This window comes from Aegilops tauschii, chromosome 3 (assembly GCF_002575655.3).
Source record: "Aegilops tauschii subsp. strangulata cultivar AL8/78 chromosome 3, Aet v6.0, whole genome shotgun sequence".
Lineage (NCBI taxonomy): Eukaryota > Viridiplantae > Streptophyta > Magnoliopsida > Poales > Poaceae > Aegilops > Aegilops tauschii.
Genome location: NC_053037.3, coordinates 92263390 through 92289534, shown reverse-complemented (window position 1 = coordinate 92289534; position 26145 = coordinate 92263390). Strand labels below are relative to the sequence as shown.

General features: G+C 48.2%; 2 protein-coding genes across 7 annotated transcripts; both read right to left on the bottom strand.

Moving 5' to 3' along the window:
• Positions 1 to 15655: 15655 nt before the first annotated feature.
• On the bottom strand, positions 15656 to 18913 carry LOC109739645 (probable prolyl 4-hydroxylase 7). 6 transcript variants are annotated; one of them, XM_020298790.3, is made up of 8 exons: positions 18747 to 18913; positions 17801 to 17854; positions 17592 to 17708; positions 17283 to 17340; positions 17074 to 17178; positions 16645 to 16702; positions 16394 to 16554; positions 15656 to 16219 (listed from the first exon to the last, which is right to left on the bottom strand). In XM_020298790.3, the coding sequence occupies exons 1-8, from the start codon at positions 18830 to 18832 to the stop codon at positions 15863 to 15865; spliced, it is 996 nt and encodes a 331-aa protein (XP_020154379.1). In that variant the 5' UTR covers positions 18833 to 18913; the 3' UTR covers positions 15656 to 15862. The 6 variants fall into 6 exon arrangements, with proteins under 6 accessions (XP_020154379.1, XP_020154336.1, XP_045090616.1 ...); XM_020298747.3 differs by having other exon boundaries at positions 15656 to 16225; positions 18747 to 18910; XM_045234681.1 differs by having other exon boundaries at positions 15656 to 16225; positions 17283 to 17323; positions 18747 to 18844.
• A 128-nt stretch (positions 18914 to 19041) lies between these two features.
• On the bottom strand, positions 19042 to 20245 carry LOC109739955 (uncharacterized). The gene is made up of 2 exons (XM_020299038.4): positions 19636 to 20245; positions 19042 to 19537 (listed from the first exon to the last, which is right to left on the bottom strand). The coding sequence occupies exons 1-2, from the start codon at positions 20072 to 20074 to the stop codon at positions 19293 to 19295; spliced, it is 684 nt and encodes a 227-aa protein (XP_020154627.1). The 5' UTR covers positions 20075 to 20245; the 3' UTR covers positions 19042 to 19292.
• Between the last annotated feature and the right edge of the window lie 5900 nt (positions 20246 to 26145).

Genomic DNA, 26145 nt, shown 5'->3' with positions numbered 1-26145 from the left:
GTGATTTTCGGAACGAACATGATCCAGGAGACTTGGACCCTACGTCAAGGAAGCTTCCAGGAAGCCACGAGGTAGGGGTGCGCCTACCCCCCCCCCCCAGGCGCGCCCTCCACCCTCATGGGCCCCACGTTGCTCCACTGACGTACTCCTTCCTCCTATATATACCTACGTACCCCCAAACGATCAGATACGGGGCCAAAAACCTAATTCCACCGCCGCAACCTTCTGTACCCACGAGATCCCATCTTGGGGCCTGTTCCGGAGCTCCGCCGGAGGGGGCAGCGATCACGGAGGGCTTCTACATCAACACCATAGCCTCTCCGATGATGTGTGAGTAGTTTACCTCAGACCTTCGGGTCCATAGTGATTAGCTAGATGGCTTCTTCTCTCTTTTTGGATATCAATACAATGTTCTCCTCCTCTCTCGTGGAGATCTATTCGATGTAATCTTCTTTTGCGGTGTGTTTGTTGAGACCGATGAATTGTGGGTTTATGATCAAGTTTATCTATGAACAATATTTGAATCTTCTGAATTCTTTTATGTATGATTGGTTATCTTTGCAAGTCTCTTCGAATTATCAGTTTGGTTTGGCCTACTAGATTGATCTTTCTTGCTGTAAGGGCAGATTTATCCCTAAGTTGTTTTGGTGATTGATGACAATGCTTTTGCGGACTAATCGTGTGCGTTGAGTGTTTTTCAGAGATTCATTCTTTTGTGCACGAGACGATATCCTCCCCTCGGAGCTTAAAGCGAAGACGGTGTAGTCCTTTCGGATTAGTTTGGTGGACTAGTTTCATAGGGATCACCGTACTATCAAGAGGGGGTCCGTTTTGGAAAGGCTAGGGCGGAATCATCACGTACACTTCCTTTGCCCCTCCCTCCGAGCCTTTCCGTTTCGATGATGGGCTTGGTTCTCCTTTCTTTGTGCCCTCTCTGGTCCCAGCGGTAGTACCGCGGGCCAGAGCGGTAGTACCGCTTGGGTGGTACAAGCGGTAGTACCGCTCTGGAGCGGTAGTACCGCCCAGAGCAGTAGTACCGCTAGTAGCTCCGTGTGTGTGCTATCTCTGGTCCCAGCGGTAGTACCGCGGGACGGAGCGGTAGTACCGCTTGGGTGCCACAAGCGGTAGTACCGCTCTGGACGCGGTAGTACCGCTCCAGATCAGTAGTACCGCTGGTGGCCCCAAGCCGTAGTACCGCTCTGGTCTCATGCTAGTACCGCCTTGATTCGAGGGTTTCTTTTTCGTGTCGGGTTTTACGGTACTGGCCGCGGCTGTGGGGGCCATAGTAACGCTCCTGTGCGGTAGTACCGCCCTCCCTCCGCGGTAGTGCCGCTGTGGACCAAGCGGTAGTACCGCGCTTTTGGGCGGTAGTACCGCTTATTGTTGCAAGCGGTAGTACCGCTGGCACAGCGGTACTACCGCTCTCTTCGGGGCAGAGGGGGGTAAGGTTGGTTTGTTCCCCCCACTATATAAAGGGGTCTTCTTCCCCAAAGTTGACTTACCTCTTCCCCCAAAAGCTCCATTGTTGCTCCAAGCTCCATTTTCGCCCGATCTCTCTCCCTAGCCAATCAAACTTGTTGATTTGCTCGGGATTGGTTGAGAAGGCCACGATCTACACTTCCACCAAGAGAAATTTGATTCCCCCCACTTATCCCTAGCGGATCTTGTTACTCTTGGGTGTTTGAGCACCCTAGACGGTTGAGGTCACCGCGAAGCCATAGTCCATTGTGGTGAAGCTTTGTGGTGTCGTTGGGAGCCTCCAATTAAGTTGTGGAGATTGCCCCAACCTTGTTTGTAAAGGTTCGGTCGCCGCCTTCAAGGGCACCAATAGTGGAATCACGGCATCTCGCATTGTGTGAGGGCGTGAGGAGAATACGGTGGCCCTTGTGGCTTCTTGGGGAGCATTGTGCCTCCACACCGCTCCAACGGAGACGTACTTCCCTTCAAAAGGAAGGAACTTCGGTAACACATCCTCGTCTCCACCGGTTCCACTCTTGGTTATCTTGTTCCTTTACTTTCGCTAGTTTACTTGTGTTATATCTCTTACTTGCTTGCGTGCTTGTTGTCGTTGCATCATATAGGTTGCTCACTTAGTTGCATATCTAGACAACCTATTTTGATGCAAAGTTTAATTTGGTAAAGAAAAGCTAAAAATTGTTAGTTGCCTATTCACCCCCCCCCCTCTAGTCAACTATATCGATCCTTTCAATTGGTATCAGAGCCTCGTCTCTTTATTAAGGACTTTACCGTCCAAAGAGTATGGTTGACGTCGTAGACGGTGCGGAGGAGCACTCCGGTGAGAATCCTGTCTCGTCTACGGGAGATGGGGGAACCGCGGTCTCTCGTGAGGAATTCAATGTGGCGTTGGACACATTGAAAACCTCCATGACGACCAAGGTCGAAAGCATGTTGAATAAATTCTTAGAAGGGCTTAAACTTACCACCGCACCGTTGAAAGTGGGTGATCCCGCTAACAAGGTGACGGATGCTACCACCGACAAGGGGGAAGCTTCGAGCGAGAAGGCTCCTTGTTCTAGTGATAAAAATGGGACCGGCATCTTTGCCCATGTGGAACCTCCACCCGTCTATGGTGGACCGCTTCCTTCCACTCATTTGAATCATGCCGGCCCGGCCCCTAAGATTGAGAAGAATGTAGATTTTGATTCTTGGGTCTATCGTTTTAAGCGTCATTTAAATCATGTGAACACTAACCTTTGGAGAATCATTGAAGAAGGCTTTTATCCGCATGACCGAAGCAACTTCACTCCTAGAGAAGTTGTGGATCATCAATTCAATGAGAATGCTCTCTTCATCATCCAAGAAGCAATCCCGCCCGAAGATCTTCCTCATCTCCGGCCTTACACCGTGGCCAAAGATGCTTGGCTCCAAGTTGTTTCCCTCTGTCGGGGAAGCGCAAGCATTCAACGCTCCAACTATGAAGTGGTGCAAGATGAAGCCGACGAGTTTGCAATGAAAGAAGATGAAGAACCTCGTGAGCTTTTTCGGAGAGTGACCAAACTCGCGGTCTCTCTCCGAGATCATGGAAGTAAGGACACGGATGACAATTGGATCAAGCGCAAATTCCTCAAGGCAATGATGCCCTACCACAAAGCCATGTCCTCCATAATTCGTCAAAGGCCGGACTTCCACACTTTGTCATCAAGTGAAGTGTTGGATGAGTTTGTTGCTATGAGCATCTTGGACAAGACCGCCGACAATGCGGTTCTTCGCTCTCAAAGAGTAAAGAAGCCCAACCTTGCTCTAAAGGCCAAGGCTAGTATGGAGGAAGAGGATGAAGAGGAAGAAGAGGAGGGCAACCCCGAAGATACGAAGTATGCCTATCATGAACACATGGCTCTTGCTTCAAGGCAATTTTGGAGCAAGAAGAACACGAGGCCAAACTTCAACAAAAGCAACTCAAGTGGTGCAAAGGGCAAGCAACGGATGAGGACTTGCTTCAATTGTGGCAATGTGAGCCATTTTGTTGCGGAGTGCCCTTACGAGAAGAGGGAAGACAATGGTGGCAAGCTCATTAGAAAAGACAAGGCCAAGTCGTTCCCCAACAAGAGCAACTTCACCAAGAAGACTCCCTTCAAGGCGTTGGTGGTTCAAGAAGAGTACAATGAGGATGATGATGATGATGAAGATAGTGAGTCGGTTGCCATGGCCTCCGTTGCCATTGCGAAGACTCCACGGGTGTCTCTCTTCGACTCACCCAATGAGAACATCACTGCCAAGTGCCTCATGGCTAAAGCCACCAATAAGGTAACCTCCAACATCAAAACTACCATCATTAATCATCCTTCTTCGACGGATAGCATTGATGAACATGAGGGAACAAATGTGGAGGAAAATGAGTTTGAGATCTTTATGAGTAAACTCAAGGGTAAATCCAAGAAGCACTTCGTTGCTCTCTTGGAACAACTTGGTGAAGCCAATGACATGATCGAGGCTCACGAAGATACCATCTCTAATATGGAGGGGCATAGTCGTGACTATGCCGATGAGATTTCGGATCTTTCCAATGCTCTTGACGAAGAGCGTGGTCTTCGTTTGGCTCTTGAGGAGTCATACAACGATGATCATGCTAAGTTAAAGAAGGACCTTGATCATGCTCTTGTTGTGTCTCGTGTGCTAAACTCCGAGAAGGCAAAACTTGGGGTTGATCTTGCTAGACTCAAAGAGGAGTTTGGCATTCTCGACAAGGCTCACAAAGTCTTGAAGGGTGTTCATGCTAGCCTCAAGGAGTCTAATGATCAACTCCAAGTGAAGCTAACAAAGGAGAAAGCCACCTTTCCTCATATGGTGTTAATTGATAATGCAAATGCTACTAACCCATGTTGTGAGCATGTGCATCTTGTTGAGGAGAATGCTAAGCTAAAGGAGCAACTTGAGAAAGGCCTTATGTCTTGCATACAAGGTGAGAAGAACCTCAACGACCTCTTGAGCAATCAAAAGGAAGTTGTGGCCAAGGAGGGGATTGGGTTCGCACCCAATCCCAAGAACAAGAAGAAGAATGACAAGACCAAGTGACCTCCTCCTCTCAAGAAAACTTTTGTGAAGGAGGAAGAGGGTGCTTCCAAGGAGAAGAAGAACAATGCGAAGGGTGGAGGTGTCAAGAAGAGCAATGCCACTCCTTCCAACAAAGCCGGCGACTTTAATCCTTCTTATGTGTTATGCCGTGCTAGTGATGGGCATGTTTATGCCAAATTCGTTGGTTCTCCTCATGAGTACATTGAATGGTCTATTTGGGTTCCTAAGACCCTTGTTGCTAACATCAAAGGACCCATTACAAAATGGGTACCTAAAACCAAGCATTGATCTCTTGTAGGTGTTTGCTTCCGGTGGGGGATCATGGTTGCTCGATAGTGGAGCTACAAATCATATGACCGGAAGCAAGGACTTGGTGGTGGACGTGCACAAGAATCCATCTATGCCCACCAATGTCGAGTGGGGTGATGCCTCGTCTTCTAAGGTACTGGGACTCGGCAAAGTTGCCATTTCTCATGATCTCACGATCGAGAAGGTCATGCTAGTTGAGTCCCTTGCATACAATTTACTTTCCGTTCGTCAACTTGCTATCATGGGCTTTGCCACCTTCTTTGATATTGATACTGTGGCCCTCTTGTGGAGCAAGACTCTTAAAGTAGCCTTTGTTGGGCATGTCGAGAACGGTCTCTATGTGATTAACTTTTCGGAGCAACCCACTAAGACCGCGACATGCCTAATGGCTAAAGTTGACGTGGGGTGGCTGTGGCATCGCCGTTTAGCCCATGTCAATATGAGATCTTTGCAAAGTCTTCTCAAGGGGGACCATGTCCGTGGACTAACGAACGTTAGTTTTGCCAAAGATCGTGCTTGCAATGCTTGTATCGAAGGAAAGCTTCCTGAGAAGGCTCACCCTCCCACGACTCTTATTTACTCGAAGAGGCTGTTGGAGCTCCTTCATTTGGATCTCTTTGGGCCTCCATCCTTTGATAGTCTTGGGGGTAGAAAGTACTGCTTGGTAATTGTGGATGATTATTCTAGATACACGTGGGTGTATTTCTTCAAGAGGAAGAGTGAGACCCAACAAACAGTCATTGACTTTGCAAATGAAGCCCAACGTCAACACAATACAAAATCTTGACAATAAGAAGTGACAACGGCACCGAGTGCAAGAACTACACCTTGGATGAGTTTCTCAGTGATGAGGGGATCAAGCATCAATATTCCGCACCTTACACCCCTCAACAAAATGGTGTTGCGGAGAGGAAGAATCGGACGTTGATGGATGCGGCAAGGACCATGATGGCGGAGTTCAAGTCTCCATACAACTTTTGGGCCGAAGCCATCAACACCGCGTGTCATGCTTCAAATCGGCTCTATCTTCGCAAAGGCTTGAACAAGACTCCATATGAGATCCTCACCGGTAACAAGCCCAACCTCAAGTACTTTCGGGTGTTCGGGTGTAAGTGTTTCATTCTCAAGAAAGGTGTTCGTTTGTCTAAATTTGAGACTAGAGCTCATGAGGGCATATTTGTTGGTTATGCTACAAACTCCCATGCTTACCGTGTTCTCAATAAGTCCACCGGACTTATTGAGGAGACGTGTAACGTGGAGTTTGATGAAAATAACGACTCCCAAGTGGAGCAAAGTGGTACTTGTGATGTAGGTGATGAAATTCCTCCCCAAGCCATAAGAAGAATGGGTATTGGTTATATCCTACCCATTGAGGAACCCCTTGTGGCCGAAGGAGAAGGACAATGCTCCACTCAACTGGAGCCATCACCAACCCAAGACCCACACGCTTCCGAAGAACAAAGTGAAGGCCCTCAACCTCATGAACAAGATCAAGGGCAAGATCAACCTCAAGATGGTGGTGATCCACCAAATGATGCCCAAGGTCAAGTTCTTCCCCTTGAGCTAGTTCAAGATCAAGAACAAGCTCAAGACGATGCTCAAGATGATCAAGTTACCCCTCCTCACTTCACTTCCGAGGAGGAATTGGAGCGTCGTGCCGCTAAGATCGCTTCCAAGCTCACCACCAAAGGTCATCTCATGGAGAATGTGGTTGGAAGCCTAAGAAAGGGGTAAGCACTCGTAGACAATTAGCAAACTATTGTGAACATCATGCGTTTGTTTCTTGTGTCGAACCCCAAAAGGTTTATGAAGCGCTTGAGGACCCGGATTGGCTCAACGCCATGCATGAAGAACTCAACAACTTCGAACATAACCAAGTGTGGAAGTTAGTGCCAAGGCCAACCGGGAATCATAATGTCATTGGAACCAAGTGGATATTCAAGAACAAGCAAGACGCTCATGGAATCATTGTTCGCAACAAGGCTCGTCTGGTGGCACAAGGCTACTCCCAAGTCGAGGGTATCGACTACGGTGAAACCTTTGCCCCCGTTGCTCGCCTTGAATCTATTCGTTTGTTGATTGCTTATGCTTCTCATCATAATTTCACTTTGCAACAAATGGATGTGAAGAGTGCCTTTCTTAATGGTCCCATAAATGAGTTGGTATATGTCAAACAACCCCCCGGGTTCGAAGATCCCTATTTCCCCGATCATGTGTATCAACTCCACAAGGCGCTCTATGGCCTTAAACAAGCCCCACGTGCGTGGTATGAGCATCTTACAGAGTTGTTACAAGATCGTGGATTCGAAATCGGGAAAATCGACCCCACTCTTTTTACTAAGAAGGTCAAAGGGGAGTTGTTTGTGTGCCAACTATATGTTGATGATATTATTTTTGGTTCCCCTAACAAAGCTTTCAATGAAGAATTTGCCGCTCTCATGACCTCAAAGTTCAAGATGTCTATGATGGGAGAGTTGAAGTTCTTTCTCGGATTCGAAATCAAACAAAGAAGAGAAGGAACCTTCATCAACCAAGCCAAATACACTCAAGACATGCTAAAGAGATTCAAGCTAAGTGATGTCAAGCCGGCTTCCACTCCAATGCCCACCAAGTGCCAACTTGACATTGATCCCAATGGTAAAGCGGTGGATCAAAAGGTATATCGCTCTATGATTGGATCCTTGCTTTACCTTTGTGCATCTAGACCGGATATCATGTTGAGTGTGGGAATATGTGCACGGTTTCAAGCCGCACCTAAGGAAAGCCACTTTGTGGCGGTCAAGCGAATCTTTCGATATTTGGCTCATACCCCAAACTTTGTCCTATGGTACCCAAGAGGAGCAAACTTCAAGCTTGTAGGTTTTTCGGACTCCGATTGGGCAGGAGACAAAGTGGATAGGAAGTCCACTTCCGGAGGGTGCCAATTTCTTGGTTGCTCTTTGGTAAGTTGGTCTTCCAAAAAGCAAAGTTGTGTGTCTCTCTCGTCCACCGAAGCGGAGTATGTGGCGGCCGGAAGTTGTTGTGCACAACTCTTATGGATGAGGCAAACTTTAAAGGATTACGGTGTCATTTGTGACAAAGTGCCTCTTTGGTGTGACAATGAAAGTGCTATCAAGATTTCTCTCAACCCGGTGCAACACTTCAAGACAAAGCATATTGAGATTCGGTATCACTTCATCCGGGATCATATTAGGCGAGGGGAGATCGAGCTCAACTATGTCAACACTCATGATAACCTTGCAAATATTTTCACGAAGCCATTGGATGAAGCAAGATTTCGCGAGTTAAGGCATGAGCTAAATATCATTGATTCGAGCAATGTGGTTTGAACCTTTGCACACCCCTCACATTCATTGTGCTTTCTTGTCTAGGTGTAGGCATGGACGTAGGGGGAGTGTTGTTCTCTCAATGAACTTTCCCTCCCCCCACAATGCATAAACTGATCTCACTCTTTCACATTAGCCATTTTTGATGGTACTTGTGCTTCATAGACGAGCTTTGGTCATGGGCCCAAGGATAATTCTTCGCGGTGCCATACCAAGTGACTCAAACATAGGTGGCCTCGGCCACCGCCCTCTCGTATAGAGATGTGTGATTCTTGTTCTCTTGCTAGTGCTCTTGTTGGTCTTCTTGCCGTTGTTTCCCGTCTTTCATTTTGCACCATGTGTGTTGAGTCTGGTTTGTGTTGCGCTGGGCAGTACTACCGTTGTGAAGGAGCGGTACTACCGCTGGAGCGGTACTACCGCTTATACGGCTAAGCGGTACTCCCGCCCCTCACCACGGTACTACCGCTGAGGGGCGGGGCCAGGGGGTTAAGTCGTGGGCAGGGGTGGTTTCCTCCACCCCATACCCATTTGCTTCGTCCCCTGGTTCCTCTTCCTCTCTCCAGCGCCATCTCGCCGCGGGAAGGCTCCGGCGGCCCTCCGTCTCCGGACCATTCCTCTCCATTTCCTTCGGTGGAGTCGATCCCCACCTCGTCCTCTTGCCATGGATGCCGGTATTGCCCCCGTTCCTCTTCTCTTCGTGTCTAGTTTTCAGATCTTGCGTTTTAGGGGCAATAGTAGTTGCATCTCTAGATTTTTGGCCAAATCTAGGCTTGAGTAGGTTGGAGAAGGCAACTAGACTCTTTGGATTGATGTTTGGTAGGTTTATTTTTGAATTTGGCATCCCCGATAGTGCCGGATCTGACCACGGCAGTAGGGATCCGCCGTGCCCCGTCTCGAGCGGTACTACCGCCCATATGGCACGGTACTACCGCTGGAGCGGTACTACCGCTCCACGGAGCGGTACTACCGCTTATGTGGATAAGCGGTACTACCGCTGAGCAGGCACGGTACTACCGCTGGATGCCCAGTTCCATTGTTTCCTACCACATGTTGATCCATCTTTGTTGTGTTTATTTGGTTTTGATCGTTTCTACTGGTTGTTTCTTGTGTCCGTGTGTTTGGTTCCAGGTGATGAACATCCTGAGCAGCAAGTCCGTCGTGTCAACCCCGGGCGTACAACGTCGAAGCGGTACCGCTCATCTGAGACTGCAGGTGGTTCTTCCAGTGCTCCACAGCCGGCAGGGGGTGCTTCCTCAAGTGCTAATCCTCCTCGCACGAAGAAGATTGCCAGCCGACCAAAGCCAAGTGGCAGGAAAGTGACTGAGATGTCTAGCAGGGAATTCTGGGACAGGCGTCGGCGCAACCCCTATGAGGAAGAACAAGAACCCAATCTTGTCAACCGCCTGTTCTGGAACCGGTTTCAGTATTCCACATACTTTGATGTGATCAAGGCTAAGAAGAATCTCTTTGTCAATGTTCATTCCATCAACACGGATGCTATGGAGAAGGACCTTGAGTACTTTGGTGATGCTCTACAGATGTGCTCTCAGTTGAACATTCTCAGGATCATGCAGTTGAACAAGGACTTTGATGCAGATTTGCTGGCACAGTTCTTTGCCACTGTTCACCTAGGGACTGACGCAGACAGGACTCTGACTTGGATGACAAATGGAAAGGTGCTTGCTGTCAAGTGGCAGGCCTTCATGGGGCTGCTTGAGGTGGAAGATCAAGGGCTCGAGACTCCAGTTGGTTTTCGTCCTCACCAGAATACCACCTCCACTCACAAGCAAGCCCTCTGGCCCTACTGTACTCGGAAGGTCCACCCTGAGACCAGGAAGGAAACCTATGAGTTGTCTACCTATTTGGACATCCTTCACGGCATCTTCCGCGAGACTCTCTTCCCTCGTATTGGGAACCTGGACATGGTGCACTCTTATCTTGTGGACATGCTTCTCTTCTGCCAGCGTGAGAAGGACGCAAACACCGGCGAGTCTCTGGACATCTCTCATGTCATGTGGTCTGAGCTTTTGGCGGCTGTTTCTGAGCGCAAGTGCCCAATTTATGGTCCGTTCATCATGTTGCTTATTGAGAGGGCCTGGAGACGTACCTATCCTGATGAGCAGCTGGAAACTGGAGAGTTGGTCTCTCATGAGATCAAGCGTCTGAGGAAGAAGGATAATTGGGGTAGATTTGGAGCTCCATCTTCTGCTGCTGCCATGGAGACCGAGGACGAGGCTGATGCCGGGGATGATGATGAGGAGTATGTGCCACCTGGGACAGAGCCTTCTGCAGCAGAGCCCTCTTGGGAAAAGAAGCTGAAACGCAAGATGAAGAAGCTGTTCTGCATGGAGTCTCATGGTCAGTACATGACTCATGTGGCTGAGAAGAAGGCAAGAGGACGACACAAGGAGCTGATGCGTCAGATGGGTGCGACAGTCACCAGCGGCTCAGAGGGTCAGATTACTGAGGAGGAGGAGTGGATCCAGCAGCACTGTCCATGGACCGACTCAGATGCCGAGCAGTTTCCGGGCGCGGACGGCAGTGCAGATGATCACGCAGAGTCCTGATGTTCGAGATCCTCAGCATGCTCTCACCTGGAGCCGTAGGTTAGCTCTTTGCCCCTTTTGGTGTCTCGATGCCAAAGGGGGAGAGAGTTTAGGGATTTGCGTCGTTGTGTTGCGAGTGTGTCTTGGCCTTTGTGCTTTCGTTATGTGCTACTTTGTGCTTTGCTTGGAACTTGCGCTTTGCTTGGTTTTGTGTTCAGTAAGACTTTAGTTCGCGTCATATGGTGTGAGACATATGCTACCCTATCATTATAATATCTTTATCTTTGTCTCTATTCATTTGATATCTCTTGAGTTATATGCTTCATTATGTTATATATCCTGCTATCTTGTTTCTCGCTTAGGTTGTTGGTCTCTAAAATACAGGGGGAGTGTTGATCCTAGTATATGTGTCGTGCAGCTCAAAGCACCTATCTTGATGGCACACATCTAGGGGGAGCCCGTCTATATTTTAGAGACTTGGGGTTTGCTTATGCCCTTTGTTTTTTTCCCAGTTGTGCAAATCCCGTATTGTCATCAATCCACCAAAAAGGGGGAGATTGTAAGGGCATATTTATCCCTAAGTTGTTTTGGTGACTGATGACAATGCTTTTGCGGACTAATCGTGTGCGTTGAGTGTTTTTCAGAGATTCATTCTTTTGGGCACGAGACGATATCCTCCCCTCGGAGCTTAAAGCGAAGACGGTGTAGTCCTTTCGGATTAGTTTGGTGGACTAGTTTCATAGGGATCACCGTACTATCAAGAGGGGGTCCGTTTTGGAAAGGCTAGGGCGGAATCATCACGTACACTTCCTTTGCCCCTCCCTCCGAGCCTTTCCGTTTCAATGATGGGCTTGGTTCTCCTTTCTTTGTGCCCTCTCTGGTCCCAGCGGTAGTACCGCTTGGGTGGTACATGAGGTAGTACCGCTCTGGAGCGGTAGTACCGCCCAGAGCAGTAGTACCACTAGTAGCTCCGTGTGTGTGCTATCTCTGGTCCCAGCGGTAGTACCGCGGGACGGAGCGGTAGTACCGCTTGGGTGCCACAAGCGGTAGTACCGCTCTGGGCGCGGTAGTACCGCTCTAGAGCAGTAGTACCGCTGGTGGCCCCAAGCCGTAGTACCGCTCTGGTCTCGTGCTAGTACCGCCTTGATTCGAGGGCTCCTTTTTCGTGTCGGGTTTTACGGTACTGGCCGCGGCTGTGGGGGCCGTAGTACCGCTCCTGTGCGGTAGTACCGCCCTCCCTCCGCGGTAGTACCGCTGTGGACCAAGCGGTAGTACCGCGCTTTTGGGCGGTAGTACCGCTTATTGTTGCAAGCGGTAGTACCGCTGGCACAGCGGTACTACCGCTCTCTTCGGGGCAGAGGGGGGGTAACGGTTGGTTTGTTCCCCCCACTATATAAAGGGGTCTTCTTCCCCAAAGTTGACTTACCTCTTCCCCCAAAAGCTCCATTGTTGCTCCAAGCTCCATTTTCGCCCGATCTCTCTCCCTAGCCAATCAAACTTGTTGATTTGCTCGAGATTGGTTGAGAAGGCCACGATCTACACTTCCACCAAGAGAAATTTGATTCCCCCCACTTATCCCTAGCGGATCTTGTTACTCTTGGGTGTTTGAGCACCCTAGACGGTTGAGGTCACCGCGAAGCCATAGTCCATTGTGGTGAAGCTTTGTGGTGTCGTTGGGAGCCTCCAATTAAGTTGTGGAGATTGCCCCAACCTTGTTTGTAAAGGTTCGGTCGCCGCCTTCAAGGGCACCAATAGTGGAATCACGGCATCTCGCATTGTGTGAGGGCGTGAGGAGAATACGGTGGCCCTTGTGGCTTCTTGGGGAGCATTGTGCCTCCACACCGCTCCAACGGAGACGTACTTCCCTTCAAAAGGAAGGAACTTCGGTAACACATCCTCGTCTCCACCGGCTCCACTCTTGGTTATCTTGTTCCTTTACTTTCGCTAGTTTACTTGTGTTATATCTCTTACTTGCTTGCGTGCTTGTTGTCGTTGCATCATATAGGTTGCTCACTTAGTTGCATATCTAGACAACCTATTTTGATGCAAAGTTTAATTTGGTAAAGAAAAGCTAAAAATTGTTAGTTGCCTATTCACCCCCCCCCCCTCTAGTCAACTATATCGATCCTTTCACTTGCAATGGGAGAAGTGCTTAGCTTTGGGTTCAATCTTGCGGTGTCCTTTCCCAGTGACAGTAGGGGCAGCAAGGCACGTATTGTATTGTTGCCATCGAGGATAACAAGATGGGGTTTTTATCATATTGCATGAATTTATCCCTCTACATCATGTCATCTTGCTTAAGGCGTTACTCTATTCTTATGAACTTAATACTCTAGATGCATGCTGGATAGCGGTCGATGTGTGGAGTAATAGTAGTAGATGCAGGCAGGAGTCGGTCTACTTGTCTCAGACGTGATGCTTATATACATGATCATACCTAGATATTCTCATAACTATGCTCAAATCTGTCAATTGCTCAACAGTAATTTGTTCACCCACCGTAAAATACTTATGCTCTTGAGAGAAGCCACTAGTGAAACCTATGGCCCCCGAGTCTATTTTTCATCATATTAATCTTCCAACACTTTGTTATTTCCGTTGCTTTTATTTTACTTTGCATCTTTATCATAAAAATACCAAAAATATTATCTTATCATATCTATCAGATCTCACTCTCGTAAGTGACCGTGTAGGGATTGACAACCCCTTATCGCGTTGGTTGTGAGGATTTATTTGTTTTGTGTAGGTGCGAGGGACTCGCGCGTAGCCTCCTACTGGATTGATACCTTTGTTCTCAAAAACTGAGGGAAATACTTACGCTACTTTGCTGCATCACCCTTTCCTCTTCAAGGGAAAACAAATGGAGTGCTCAAGAGGTAGCACCGGCGCGGTTCCTCCACAAGCAGTCGCCTTTGCTCCGGAATGCGATCTGGCCGGTCAGTCCGAAGCCACACCTTGTAGCTGGACATGTCGTTTCTCGTTGTCGTACTGTCCACAACACCAACCACAATCCCCAGGCCATGGAGAACCGCGTTGGCCGTCCTCCTCGTCCACGCATGCGCCGGCACACCCACCAACGCCACCGGCACCAGGAAGGACAGCGCCGCTCCGGTAGCCTGCGCCTGTCTCAGCCAAGGCCGCAGCGACAACGTGAAGCCAGCCGACGAGGCCGGCGACAAGCCGCCCTGCATCACCATCCTGTCACGCGTGCTCTGCTCCCGACACAACACCAAGAAATCCTCCGGAAAGAACGCACGAATTGACATGTCCATCGGTCCGACGCGGAACTCCTCATGCAACGCCGTCGCCACCGATGCCAGGTCGACCTCCGGCCTGGTACCCGTGATCGTGACCACCACAGCTTTGGACAGCTCCGCCTCCATCTGCCAGGGGTCCTCTGCCTCCTCCATGTAGCAGCAGCCCACCTCCTGGGCGGCAAACTGCTGCGCGCCGACGGCCGTCCTGGTCGCCTCCACCGGCTCGAAGGGCACCGAGAAGCCCAGACCACCCGAACACCCAGCCGCCCCATCCCTGACCACCTGGTTCCACGGGCGCTCCACCCTGCGCGCGCCAAGGGGCGGCGGCCCCGGCGGAGGCGGCGGGAGCACCATCGGCTCCGGGGACGGCGCAGGTTCCACCTGCCGAACAGGAGGGGAAGAAGGCATGCCGACAGGCCCCGGCGCTTGCCGCTGAAGCAGCCGGGGCATAGGCCGCGGCCTCATCTGGCCCTCCTCCGGCGACGAGCTTCGCCGCATCTCATAGTCCCGGGCGATGTGCCCGAAACCTCCACATCTCACACACAGAGTCTCGTTGGTGCAATCCCTCGATATGTGCCAGTCATCTCCACAGTTGTAGCAACACCCATGCAGGGCCGCCGGTATGCGAGTCCGCGGGGGCCTGGAGGTGGGAAGCGTCGGTGAGATCCGCCGCCTGGTAGCCGGCCGACGCGGGGGGGGGGGGGGAGCCGGGCTGCGCGGCCGGCGACCCACCCTGGTCTGCCAAGTCCACTCCGCCGGCCTCTGGGAACCACTGCCACCGCCGCCCCCCTGGATGATGGGCCCGAACGCCGTGCCAAGCACCTCTGGAACAACAATGTCGGATCTGAGCGTCGGCCTTGGCGGGGGCGGCGACCCCCCAGAAGAGGAGGAAGAGGACCCCGCCGAGAGGGAGACCCGCGAGGCCATGGAGGCGAGAGGGACGATCTGGTGGCCGCCGGCGCCGGAGTGGCCGCCGGCGCAGAGAGAGGGGAAGGGGCGCTCAGAGAGGGGGAGGGGAGGGGAGAAGGGGTCCTGACCAGATACTGGTACTACTACCTACTCATAAAATAAAGTTTATTTGCTGTCAAAAAAATAGAAGGTTCAACACTTTTCCCCTCAAAGAAAAAGAAGAAGGGCGACCAAAGGAATACAAAGAAGGGGGTCAGAAAATAAAAATTACGCCGTTGCCAGGATCAAACCCGGGTCACCCACGTGACAGGCGGGAATACTTACCACTATACCACAACGACTATGTTCTCTGAGAATAGAATTTATTGTATATTACCTGAAATATTAGGTAGCAAACACAGTTGTAGAATGTACTCCAGTTTATATCAATAGACTTTTGCTCTGTGGCATGATGACTCCTGCAACCATACTTCCAGCAGCCAACAGTTCTACGCGAGAGCCAAAGTTCACCATTGCAAAGCTAAATAAAACCGATAGCTTGGATATGCAGGGGGAAAAACCAGCTACTTTTGAGTTTAGGAAGTATTATTTGCCCTATAATGTTAGATGAGTATTCTTACGGTAGATATGATCATATAAGAGTCCACACACGTTAGAAATGTTCAAGCCAAAAACATGTTAGGACCAAAATTATCCATGTACCCAAAAAGTTGCTGGAATGCAAAGATGCAGACAAGTGTGATTATGCATGCAGGCATTGTCTGACAGAACAAAATGAGGTCAGAATCATTTTTCATAACTTTATAAGAGTAGCCAATCCAATACCTATGTACTTACTACATTCCTGACAAGAGTAAAGATTATCTGCGGGCATTGCACAGTTTGCTGAATCATTTTCCACTTACAACACCAATGCCTGTATTAAACAACGAAAATGCTAAGAGACATCCCCAAGGGCAATGCACGAAAACAAAAAAAACATCTAGCACGCATGGCAGCTCTTCCTGCAAGTGCCATAGTAGTCTGAACTGCCAATCATAAACACAGGATTCTTGTCGCATTCGCCGGCAGCGGCCCAACTGACACAGTTACCATCTTCATCGGTGCAATCATCATCCTCGGATGCCGGCGAAGGTTTTGATTTATCGATCTTGCTTGCATACATATGTTTTATGGCAAGCCATTTCTCCCCTTCGACGACAGGACAGAACTCGTGCTGACTGTCCTTGTCGGCGACTCCGTCAGGCCTTGAGTTGAACAGCAGAACTGCGTTGCCCTTGACAGGTTTCACTGCATAACCAGCACACTCAGAAGGTGTTCCTTCCTTGGCTTGAGTATCCTTCAGCTGCACACATATATTATATACAGATTATTATCTCCTTTTCACTTTTCAGTCAAGGAAACTACATATCAATGTCAGTGTGACTAGTCATTCTGATAAGGACTTTTTTTTTTTTTTTGAAAATGATAAGGACTTCTTCTCACAAGTAAGACTGTGTGATAATGTCATTACCTCAGATCTGGGGAAAACAGTTTCACCACCTTGCTTGATATCAGAAAGATACATCAAAATGGTCACAAGCCTATTGGCACTACTGCTTGATTGAGTTTCTTCCTTGTTAGGGTCACTTTGGTTTGCTCCATACTTCAAAATTTGCATGCTCTCCCCATGCTCTGAGACCACTAAGAATGTCAACAGCCAGACACCTAGCAAGCAAGGTTACACAGAATTACAAAAGAGTAATTGCAAGGAACAAGCGATACCTTTTGGAATAAAACTCCATAATGATATCCTATCTTCAATCTTCGAAACAACTATGTCCTTCAAAACGAGTACAAAACATCAATTTTTAGAAGTAGAACAGTCCAGGGCTTAGTAGTAGTAGACCCTAATTTGATATACCTCAATTTCTAAAAGTTTAACATCTACTACTATATATCCAAAAGAATGTGCACTTTCTTCACAGATTGCAATATCAAGAAAAACAATAACTCCGACCTCATTTAGTTACATATCTGTTTATTCACACAGGTAACACACAGCTAAGCATTAACTTACAGATGATACCGTAGAAGATTGTTAAATAGAGGGATTCAAGGTTTGTTTAATTTTATTTTTCTCTGTCTACATTTTCTGCATGGTTAGCAAAGAGCCAGTAATGAAAATATCATGAAAGCAGTATGTATGCTCACCTTGCTATCAGCCAGGCGAAATATGAGGCCTGCATCAATATTGTTCTGGGAAATATTTGTAGCACCATCATTAACAAGTACAGATGACCCTATCTTACCATGTGCCTGCAAGAATGAAAACATGACCTTCGATAACATGATGCAAGTCATTTTTTTATAATAACCTTAATGCAAGGACTGAGCTGTGATACAGATGATGGGAAAATTACCATAGATACTAAGTGGTCACACTCCATGTGAGAGAGAAAACCTTCATACAAGAAGACCCTAAATTAAGGTAAGAAACTTGGGATTTGTCCACATAAAAAGAAGTGAGCATCTGAGTACATACACAACTATAAGAGTATAAGTAGTTAAGTACAGAAGATCTTTCATGCGCCACACAATTTTTTTATAGAAAATGCACCACAAACTCATGGTAACAAATACTTAACTGCCAGTACAGAAGAAAATCAAATGAGATGTTGTTTATGGTCTAGCAATAAAGGTACACATCATAATGAGGTGACGAGACAAACCTTGGATGCCACGAGAGTCGCTTTGATTTTGAAGGGTCAAAATCAACATGTGAGCTTGGAGTAAATGAACCATTTGTGGAGTTCAGTAATTTTGGTTGCGCAATATCCAGACCAAACCTGAAAAGGGTAATGATTGGATTGCACATTAATATCTTCCATGAAGGGAACATCATATAACTGTAATTTACTTTCGGGAACAGGGCGTCGACCAGTTGGATAGAAGCACGTGTGCGGGCGCCCAGCCTACCACTCGCGTTCGAGCCCTGTGCTCCGCAGGGGGTGCCTCATGGTTATTTCTAATTTTAAAAGCCACAAACATTTGGTGCACGTTCGAGTAAAAAAGGTAATTTACTTTCTCACTACAATTGACTTGGCTCTTTCTGTAGCTGATGCTAAATTTGCATTCTACTTCAGTGGCAATTGATAAGACTAAATTGACAAGGTAAACTGTGCGATCATCAAAGTATTTCACTCAAGCTTCAAGCCAACAAGTAACCTAATGTCAGTTCGATAGAAGCACATGTGAGCGGGTGCACAACCAGCCCACCACCAGCGTTCGAGCGCTGTGCTTCATAGGGGGTGCCTCATGGCTGTCTCTCAACTGAAAAAAAGGCACAGATATTTGGCGCGAAAGAGGCCACAGGCATTTGCCGCGTGTCCGAGAAAAGTTTGTAATACTTCCTCATTAGAATTGACTTGCCCCTTTCTGTAGCTGATGTTAAACTGGCGTTCTACTTGAGTGGTAATTGATAAGACTAAAGTTGATGGTGTATACTGTATCTCCATCCAAGAATTTCACTCAAACTTCAAGCCAACAACAAACCTAAGTGTCAGTTGACCATCTCACCCATTAACACAACATGGTGAGGACTCTGCTATTGCAGAGGCAAGACTGTGACCAAGACTTCAAATCAATAGGCAGGGTTGTTGACCCTGCATTTACTATTGCAGAGAAACAAAGCTACCCACATCAACTACTGAACAAATCAGACCATAACTCAATAAAGATCCAATCCTAGAAACTGAATCAAAGCAGGCAGACACAGTTCATCCCGAAATATAAACACATCCTGGCCTCCTGGGACCTGGTCACTCAAATCCAACAACAGATCCTCAGAGGCACATCAGAGGGATGGAAGAGGAAGAGGAGCTTACTTGCGAGAAGAAGCCAGAGCGCAGGGCGGGGCAAGCGCTAGACATGCTGCCACAAGCGCCAGCAGGACTCCTGATCCAGATCCCATGCTTCTTCTTCCCCGTCAGCTATGGAGGACCGCAACTCTGCCCCCTGCAAATGAACAGATCCGCATATCTCTCGTCTCACTCTCTGTAGTCTGTACTGTAAGCCATTGAGCGAGAAACGGGGCCCAATGGGCCGTAAAAGCCCACCGAGAACACAAACAAATGGCAATAGCAGTGATAAAAAAAGATGATGATATAATATGGGGATAGATAAACAAACAACGACGCTGGTTTATTCATACGAATTACAGTACATAGGATTTGCATGCACTACAACAGTTGGAATTACACAACACAGATAAATACCACCATGCTACTAAAAAAAAGATAAATACCACCATGGTAAATTTATTCACTTTCAGACAAGATCAACCTGTCCCCTTTTTGTTTTGTTATCAGCAATGTCAATCATCTACTATATGGGTATGCGACCATGGTGGGTGGACGGCTGATCGATCGGTCTCACTTCTCCTGCTCCTTCTGCTCCGGCCAGTCGCCGTAGATGCCGCCGATCTTCCCTTGGCTCATGAGCATCAGCCTGTTGGGCTTTTTGGCCCCGTTCTCCTCAGTCATCTGGGCAGGACGATCACACGCGGCCAGGGGAATCACCGGCGGGTACGGGTACGCCCTGGCGGTGCCCGGGGCGGCGTAGCGTGGCCCTGGGGATGTCAGCACCTTCTGGTCCCCGGTGAGGCGAATCGCGTGACCTGGACAAGAAAATCGAGGGCATGTTTCGTGAGATCCGGACCCCATCGGCCATGCACACGTGCGCGATCTAGGTGGGTAGCTTAGGGAGCGGGCGTACCTGATGGTGCAGCGTGGGGGAAGGCGCACCTGTCCCCGAAATGGCAGGTGCCCGTGTCCCTGAAGTTGAAGCACACCTTGCCGCCGCCGTTGACAACCCTGCCGCCGCCGGCGACGGCGAAGCCGCCGACAGGGGGGACCGGCGGACGAAGCTCGGCGCGGCCGTGCGCGAAGGTGCAACCGTCCTCGTACATGCAGCGGCCGGTGTCCTCGTACTTGTCGCAGAGCCTGGTCTTGAAGTACAGCTTCTCCGGCGGCGCCTCCATCTCCATGCGCGGTCCCTGCCCCTGCCCCTCCCCCTCCGCGTCCACCAGCACCACCGCCTCCACCGACCGCGGCGGCCTCGTCGTCGCCGAGGACAGGACGATGACGTCCTCCCCCGAGCGGCGGGTCGGGGCGCCGTTGAAGGCGTTGGCGGCGGCGTGGCTCTCCCCCTCCATGGCTAGCTGCTGGCCGCCGGACTAAACCCTAGGTTAGCGCAGCCGAGTAGAAAGATTTGACTGGAGAGTGAGGAGGAGCAGGTGTGGAGAGGGACGCGAGATGGGCAGGTATTTATAGCGAAGGAGGGGTTGGGTTTCCGGGGGTGCGCCGGCCTCCGCCGTCGGGATCGGGTTGGAAGCAATTAATCGCTTCCAATCTGTGCTTAGCCTGGCCGCTGCTGGCTGTGCGCTGAGGATTTTGTGCGAAATTAATCGGGAATTTCAGTTTCGGTTTGCATTCAGCATCCGAGATCGGGCGCGCGGTGCAGTCGTCCGCTGCTTCGGGGTGTCCCGTGGAGAGTGTTCATGCGTCCGGAAGGTGATGGTGGTTGTGCTCCTGCGTCGACGAGTTGGGCCTAAACGCAGAGCGAAGGCTGCTACTATGTGTGAGTGTGATGAATTTCGATGGCATTGGGCCCGTGTTGAATGGTCCTCAGATTGGTAGCTCCACTGCCCAAAGTTCACAAGGCCCTGTGGTGTGTCACATTGCTTTGCAAAGCACAGCAGAGTGCAAGTTTCGCTAAAAAAAGAAACAAGGAACAAACGAAGCACGGTGTGGAATCTCATTTTTGGAAAATCCAGTGAGCTTTTTTATTTACCAGAGCTAGTGACACGGTAGGGTGTTCACCACCACCTTGGGGTAGAAAGGAAAAAGGTTGCAGAGAGTGCTAAAGAAAAAATATACTACCATGGTGTAGTTGTCAAGGTAGAAGATTTGCCTTGGTCCTTGCCATCGATGCTATTTGGTTGGTTGAACAACTTAAAATAGATGATTATCTCTCTTTCAAAATATATCGATGCTATTTGGTTGGTAGAACAACTTAAAATAGATGATTATCTCTCTTTCAAAATATTTCATGCGGCTATAGTAAGGATATCAAAGAAGAGTTTCCCATGGTAGCCAACTTTAGCGGAGATACCAAATCAATCCGGTTCCGATTCGAAAACCAGTTGATGCTAAGACATGCCAAACAAGTAATGCTAAAAGGACAGTAATACATAATTCCATGTGACTAAATGAAGCATTTCAAAGAAGAGCTCCCAACGATAGCCAGCTTTAACAAGAGATACCAAATCGGTCTGATTCCGAGTCCGACTCGGAGACTAGTCATGTTGAGACCCCATCGGCCATGCGCACGTGCACGATCTAGGTGGGTAGCTTAGGGAGCGGGGTGTACCTGATGGCGCAGCGTGGGGGAAGGCGCACCTGTCCGCGAAATGGCAGGTGCCCGTGTCCCTGAAGTTGAAGCACACCTTGCCGCCGCCGTTGACAACCCTGCCGCCACCGGCGACGGTGAAGCCGCCGACAGGGGGGACCGGCGGGTGAAGCTCGGCGCAGCCGTGCGCGAAGGTGCAACCGTCCTCGTACATGCATCGGTTGGTGGCCTCGTACTTGTCGCAGAGCCTGGTCTTGAAGTAGAGCTTCTCCGGCGGCGCCTCCATCTCCATGTGCGGCCCCTGGCCCTCTCCCCTCTACGTCCACCAGCACCACCGCCTCCACCGACCGCGGCGGCCTTGCCGTCGCCGAGGACAGGACAATGACGTCCTCCCGCGAGCGGCATGTCAGGGCGCCGTTGAAGGTGTTGGCGGCGCCGTGGCTCTCCCCCTCCATTGCTAGCTAGCTGCTGGCCGCTGGACTAAACCCTAGGTTAGCGCAGCCGAGTAGAAAGATTTGAATGGGGAGTGAGGAGGAGCAGGTGTGGAGAGGGACGCGAGATGGACATGTATTTATAGCGAAGGAGGGGTTGGGTTTCTGGGGGTGCGCTGGCCTCCGCCGTCGGGATCAGGTTGGAAGCAATTAATCGCTTCCAATCTGTCCTTAGCCTGGCCCCATGTTTAAAATTTGGTCAAAATCTCCCGAAATTTCGACAATTTTGAGGGTGATTGAATTTTTTGCCTTTCGTTCAAAAAAAATCGGATGGTTTGAATTTCTATGTAAAAAACAACATGGATCAGTTTTTATTAACGTGGGTTTCATTGGTGCACTGGTAGTACATCTTTCTTCACATTGTTAGGACCAGAGTTCAAATCATGTTGCGGAAACATTTTTTTTATTTTTGCACCGAATATACATTTTTAGCAAAAAAATATACGGACCAACCATCAGGTTAGACATGCAACTTAGTTAACTATGTCCTACATACTCTTTTATTTACATGTTTAAATTTAAAGTTATTTGAATTCAAACAAAATTTCGGTGATTTGTCCGAAACCATTTACAAAATTCCCGAAATTTCGTCCATTTTGAGGGTGAGCGAAATTTGTGCCACTTCGAAATCGTAAACGCAGGCCTCACCGCGTGCTAGCTGTGCGTTGAGGATTTTGCGAAATTAATTGCGAATTTCAGTTTCAGTTCGCATTCGGCATCCGAGGATCGGGCATGCGGTGCAGTCCGCTGCTTCGGGGTGTCCCATGGAGAGCGTGTGTGCGCCCGGAAGGTGGTGGTGGTGAACCGGTGGTGCTGCGGTGTTTTGCCCGGAGCGCATCGAGGGCGTCGGCGAGTTGGGCCTAAACCTAAACGCGGGGCACGTGAAAGGGCGAGGGGTACTACGTGAGTGTGAGTGAACTGCGATGGCCTTGGGCCAATGGTCCTCAGATTACCCCAAGTTCACAAGGTCCTGTGGTCTGTCACATTGCTTTGCAAAGTTTTGCTAAAAAAAAGAAACAAAGAACAAACGAATCAGGGAGCAGGAATCTCATTTCTAGCAAATCAACTGTGCTTTTTTTACCTGAGCTAGTGTGTCATGGTAGGGTGTTTCACCACCACCTCGGGGTACAAACAAAAAGGTTGTAGAGAGTCTGTGAAAGGAAAAAAATACACTACCATGGAGTAGTTGTTAAGGTATTGCAGCACCACAGACCGTAGAGTTAGAAGATTTGCCTTGGTCCTAGCCATCGATGCTATTTGGTTGGTTGAACACCTTAAAATAGATGATTATCTTTCTTTCCAAATATTTCAGGCCGCTATAGTAAGGATATCAAAGAAGAGTTCCCCATGGTAGCCAGCTTTAGCGGAGATACCGAATCAATCCGGTTCCGATTCGGAGACCAGCCGATGCTAAGACATGCCAAAAAAAATAGTGCTAAAAGGGCACTAATCGATAATTCCATGTGACTAAATGAAGCATTTCAAAGAAGAGCTTCCAACAATAGCCAACTTTAACAAGAGATACCAAATCTATCTGATTCCGATTCCGACTCGGAGACCAGTCATGTTGGGACATGTCCAAAAAGTAATGCTACTAGAAGATAATTCCATGCAACTATAGTAAAGATTTCAAAGAAGAGCTTCCTACGATAGCCAGCTTTAACAAGAGATGACAAATCAATCGGACTCCGATTCGGAGAACAAGTGATGCACGTGTCCAACAAGTAATGCTAAAAATAGGTAAAATATAATTTCATGCGACTATTTGTAGCATTTCAAGAAGAGCTTCCCATGGTAGCCAACTTTAGCAAGAGATGCCAAATCAATCTGATTCCGATTCCGACTCGAAGACCTATGATGTTGAGACATGTCAAATAAGTAAGTAATGCTAAAATGATAGTAGAAGATAATTCCAGGCAACTATATAGTAAATATTTCAAAGAAGAGCTTCCCATGGTAGCCTGCTTTAACAAGAGATGCCAAATAAATCTAATTCCGATTTTGACTCGGAGACCACTGATGTTGAGACGTGTCCAATAAGTAGCGCTAAAATGGCAGTAGAAAAATAATTCCAAGAAACTATAGTACATATTTTAAAGAAGAGCTTCCCACGGTAGCCAGCTTTAGAAAGAGATGCCAAATCAATCCGACTTCGATTCGGAGAGCAAGTGATGCTGATACGTGTCCAACAAGTAATGCTAAAAAAAGGGTAAAACATAATTCCATGTGACTATATGAAGCATTTCAAAGAAGAGCTTCCCATGGTAGCAAGCTTTAACAAGACATACCAAATCAATCTTATTATGTTTCCGACTCTGAGCTCAGTGATGTTGAGACGTGTATAATAAGTAATTAATGCTAAAATGGAAGTAGAGTTAATTCCAGGGAACTATAGTAAGTATTTCAAAGAAGAGCTTCCCCAAGTAGCCAACTTAAAAAGATATGCCAAACCAATTTGATCGACTTCGACTTAGAGACCAGTGATGTTGAGATGCGTCGAATAAGTAATGCTAGAATGACAATAAAAGATAACTCCAGACAACTATATTAAATATTTCAAAGATGTGATTCCCATGATAGCCAACTTTAATAAGAGATGCCAAATCAACCCGACTCCGATTCGGAAAACAAGTGATGCGGAGACATGTCCAACAAGTAATGCTAAAAGTACGGTAGACGATAATTCTATGCAACTATATGAAGCATTTCAAAGATGGGCTTCTCATGGTAGCCACCTTTAACAAGACATGTCAAATCAATATAATTCTGATTCTGACTAGGAGACCTGTGATGTTGAGACGTGTCTAATAAGTAAGTTGTGGTAAAATGACAATAGAGGATAATTCCAGGCAACTATAGTAAATATTTCAAAGAGCTTCCCACGGTAGCCAACTTTAACAAGAGATGAAAATCAATATGATTCTGATTCAAACTCAGAGACAAATGATGTTGAGACGTGTCCAATAAGTAATTCCAAAATGACAGTAGAAAATGATTCCAGGCAACTATAGTTAATATTTCAAATAAGAGCTACACACGGTAGGCAGCTTTAACAAAGAGATGTCGAGTCAATCTAACTCCGATTAGGAGAACAAGTGATCTTGGGACGTGTCCAACAAGTAATGCTAAAAGGACGATAAAAGATAATTCCATGCAACTATATGAAGCATTTCAAAGAAGAGCTTCCCATGGTAGCTAGCTTTAACATGACAGTCGATGACCTGTTGCGCCGGTGCAAAGACCAATTGCAGCCAAGAAGCCGAGCAACTTATGGACAACATGCTTTATGAATGATCCAGAAAGGAGAAAAACCAAATGCAACAAGAAGTTAGGTGAACTGCTTGAAGGATGTTTTTCCTGAATTGTCTACAAATGATTATTTTCATATTGCGTTTGTATTTTCCTTGTATTTACTAATGATAGATAACGATGATCATTGCCTATGGATTTCCTTGGCGATACATGGGCCATTTGCTTGAGCGGGTGAACTGATTCTAAAATTGTACATCGTGGGTGTAGTACGTTTATTTTTCATGCTCTGGCCTTTCTTCATTTCGAAGCCATGAAAGTAAATGTGATTTTAAATGGGGCTGTTACCGAATGCAAAAAAAACAACACAACACTGAACAAACAGACAGTCGCAAAGAGGACAGGGCAGGGCAACCCAGCAGCAGGGTTGATAGAAATCCTGACCAGGCCCCTGACAAATGACCTCAACCATCAAAATCACCCATGCAGCACGAAGGCACACATGCATCTAACAAAACAACACACATGTAGACTCCATCGAACAGGCAACCTCGACAACATACAACAGCAGTGTGGACTGCCCTGGCTTTACCGTGGGGGCCCCTTTGGTTTCTCCAATAGAGCATCTAACTCCTAGATGTGGTAGGAAAGTCCTACCCGATAACTTAAGAAGGTGTGGTGAGTACACCAATGGGTTTGATAGATAGCTCTCGTTTGGTAGACTGGCTTTCCTTGAGGACAAATTACGTCCGAGTCGGCCTTACCCAACACATAATCCAACACGTTTTAGACCAACGGCCAAATAAGCCATAGAGCCTGCTACTCGAGGGATGGGGTCTACAATTCATGGACCGAGGGCGTGCCCGAGGCCACCTCGTCTGTCACCTGTTGCCCTTGTCCCGTGCTATGCCACCTAGTGCGTTGGTGGTGTTCGGGTACGCATGGTTGGGTGGACTGTCTGTCCTCGTCGTTCTTGTCTATTGTATCGAGGTTTTCTCGTTTGATTTATTTGTGGATGCTTTCCTACCTTTTGCTCGCGCATTCATCGGCGCGAAGCATCGGAAGATCAGATAGCATGAAGGGTACTCACGAGCGAGGATATACCCCCTTATGTCGGGTACTCCAACATCTGCCT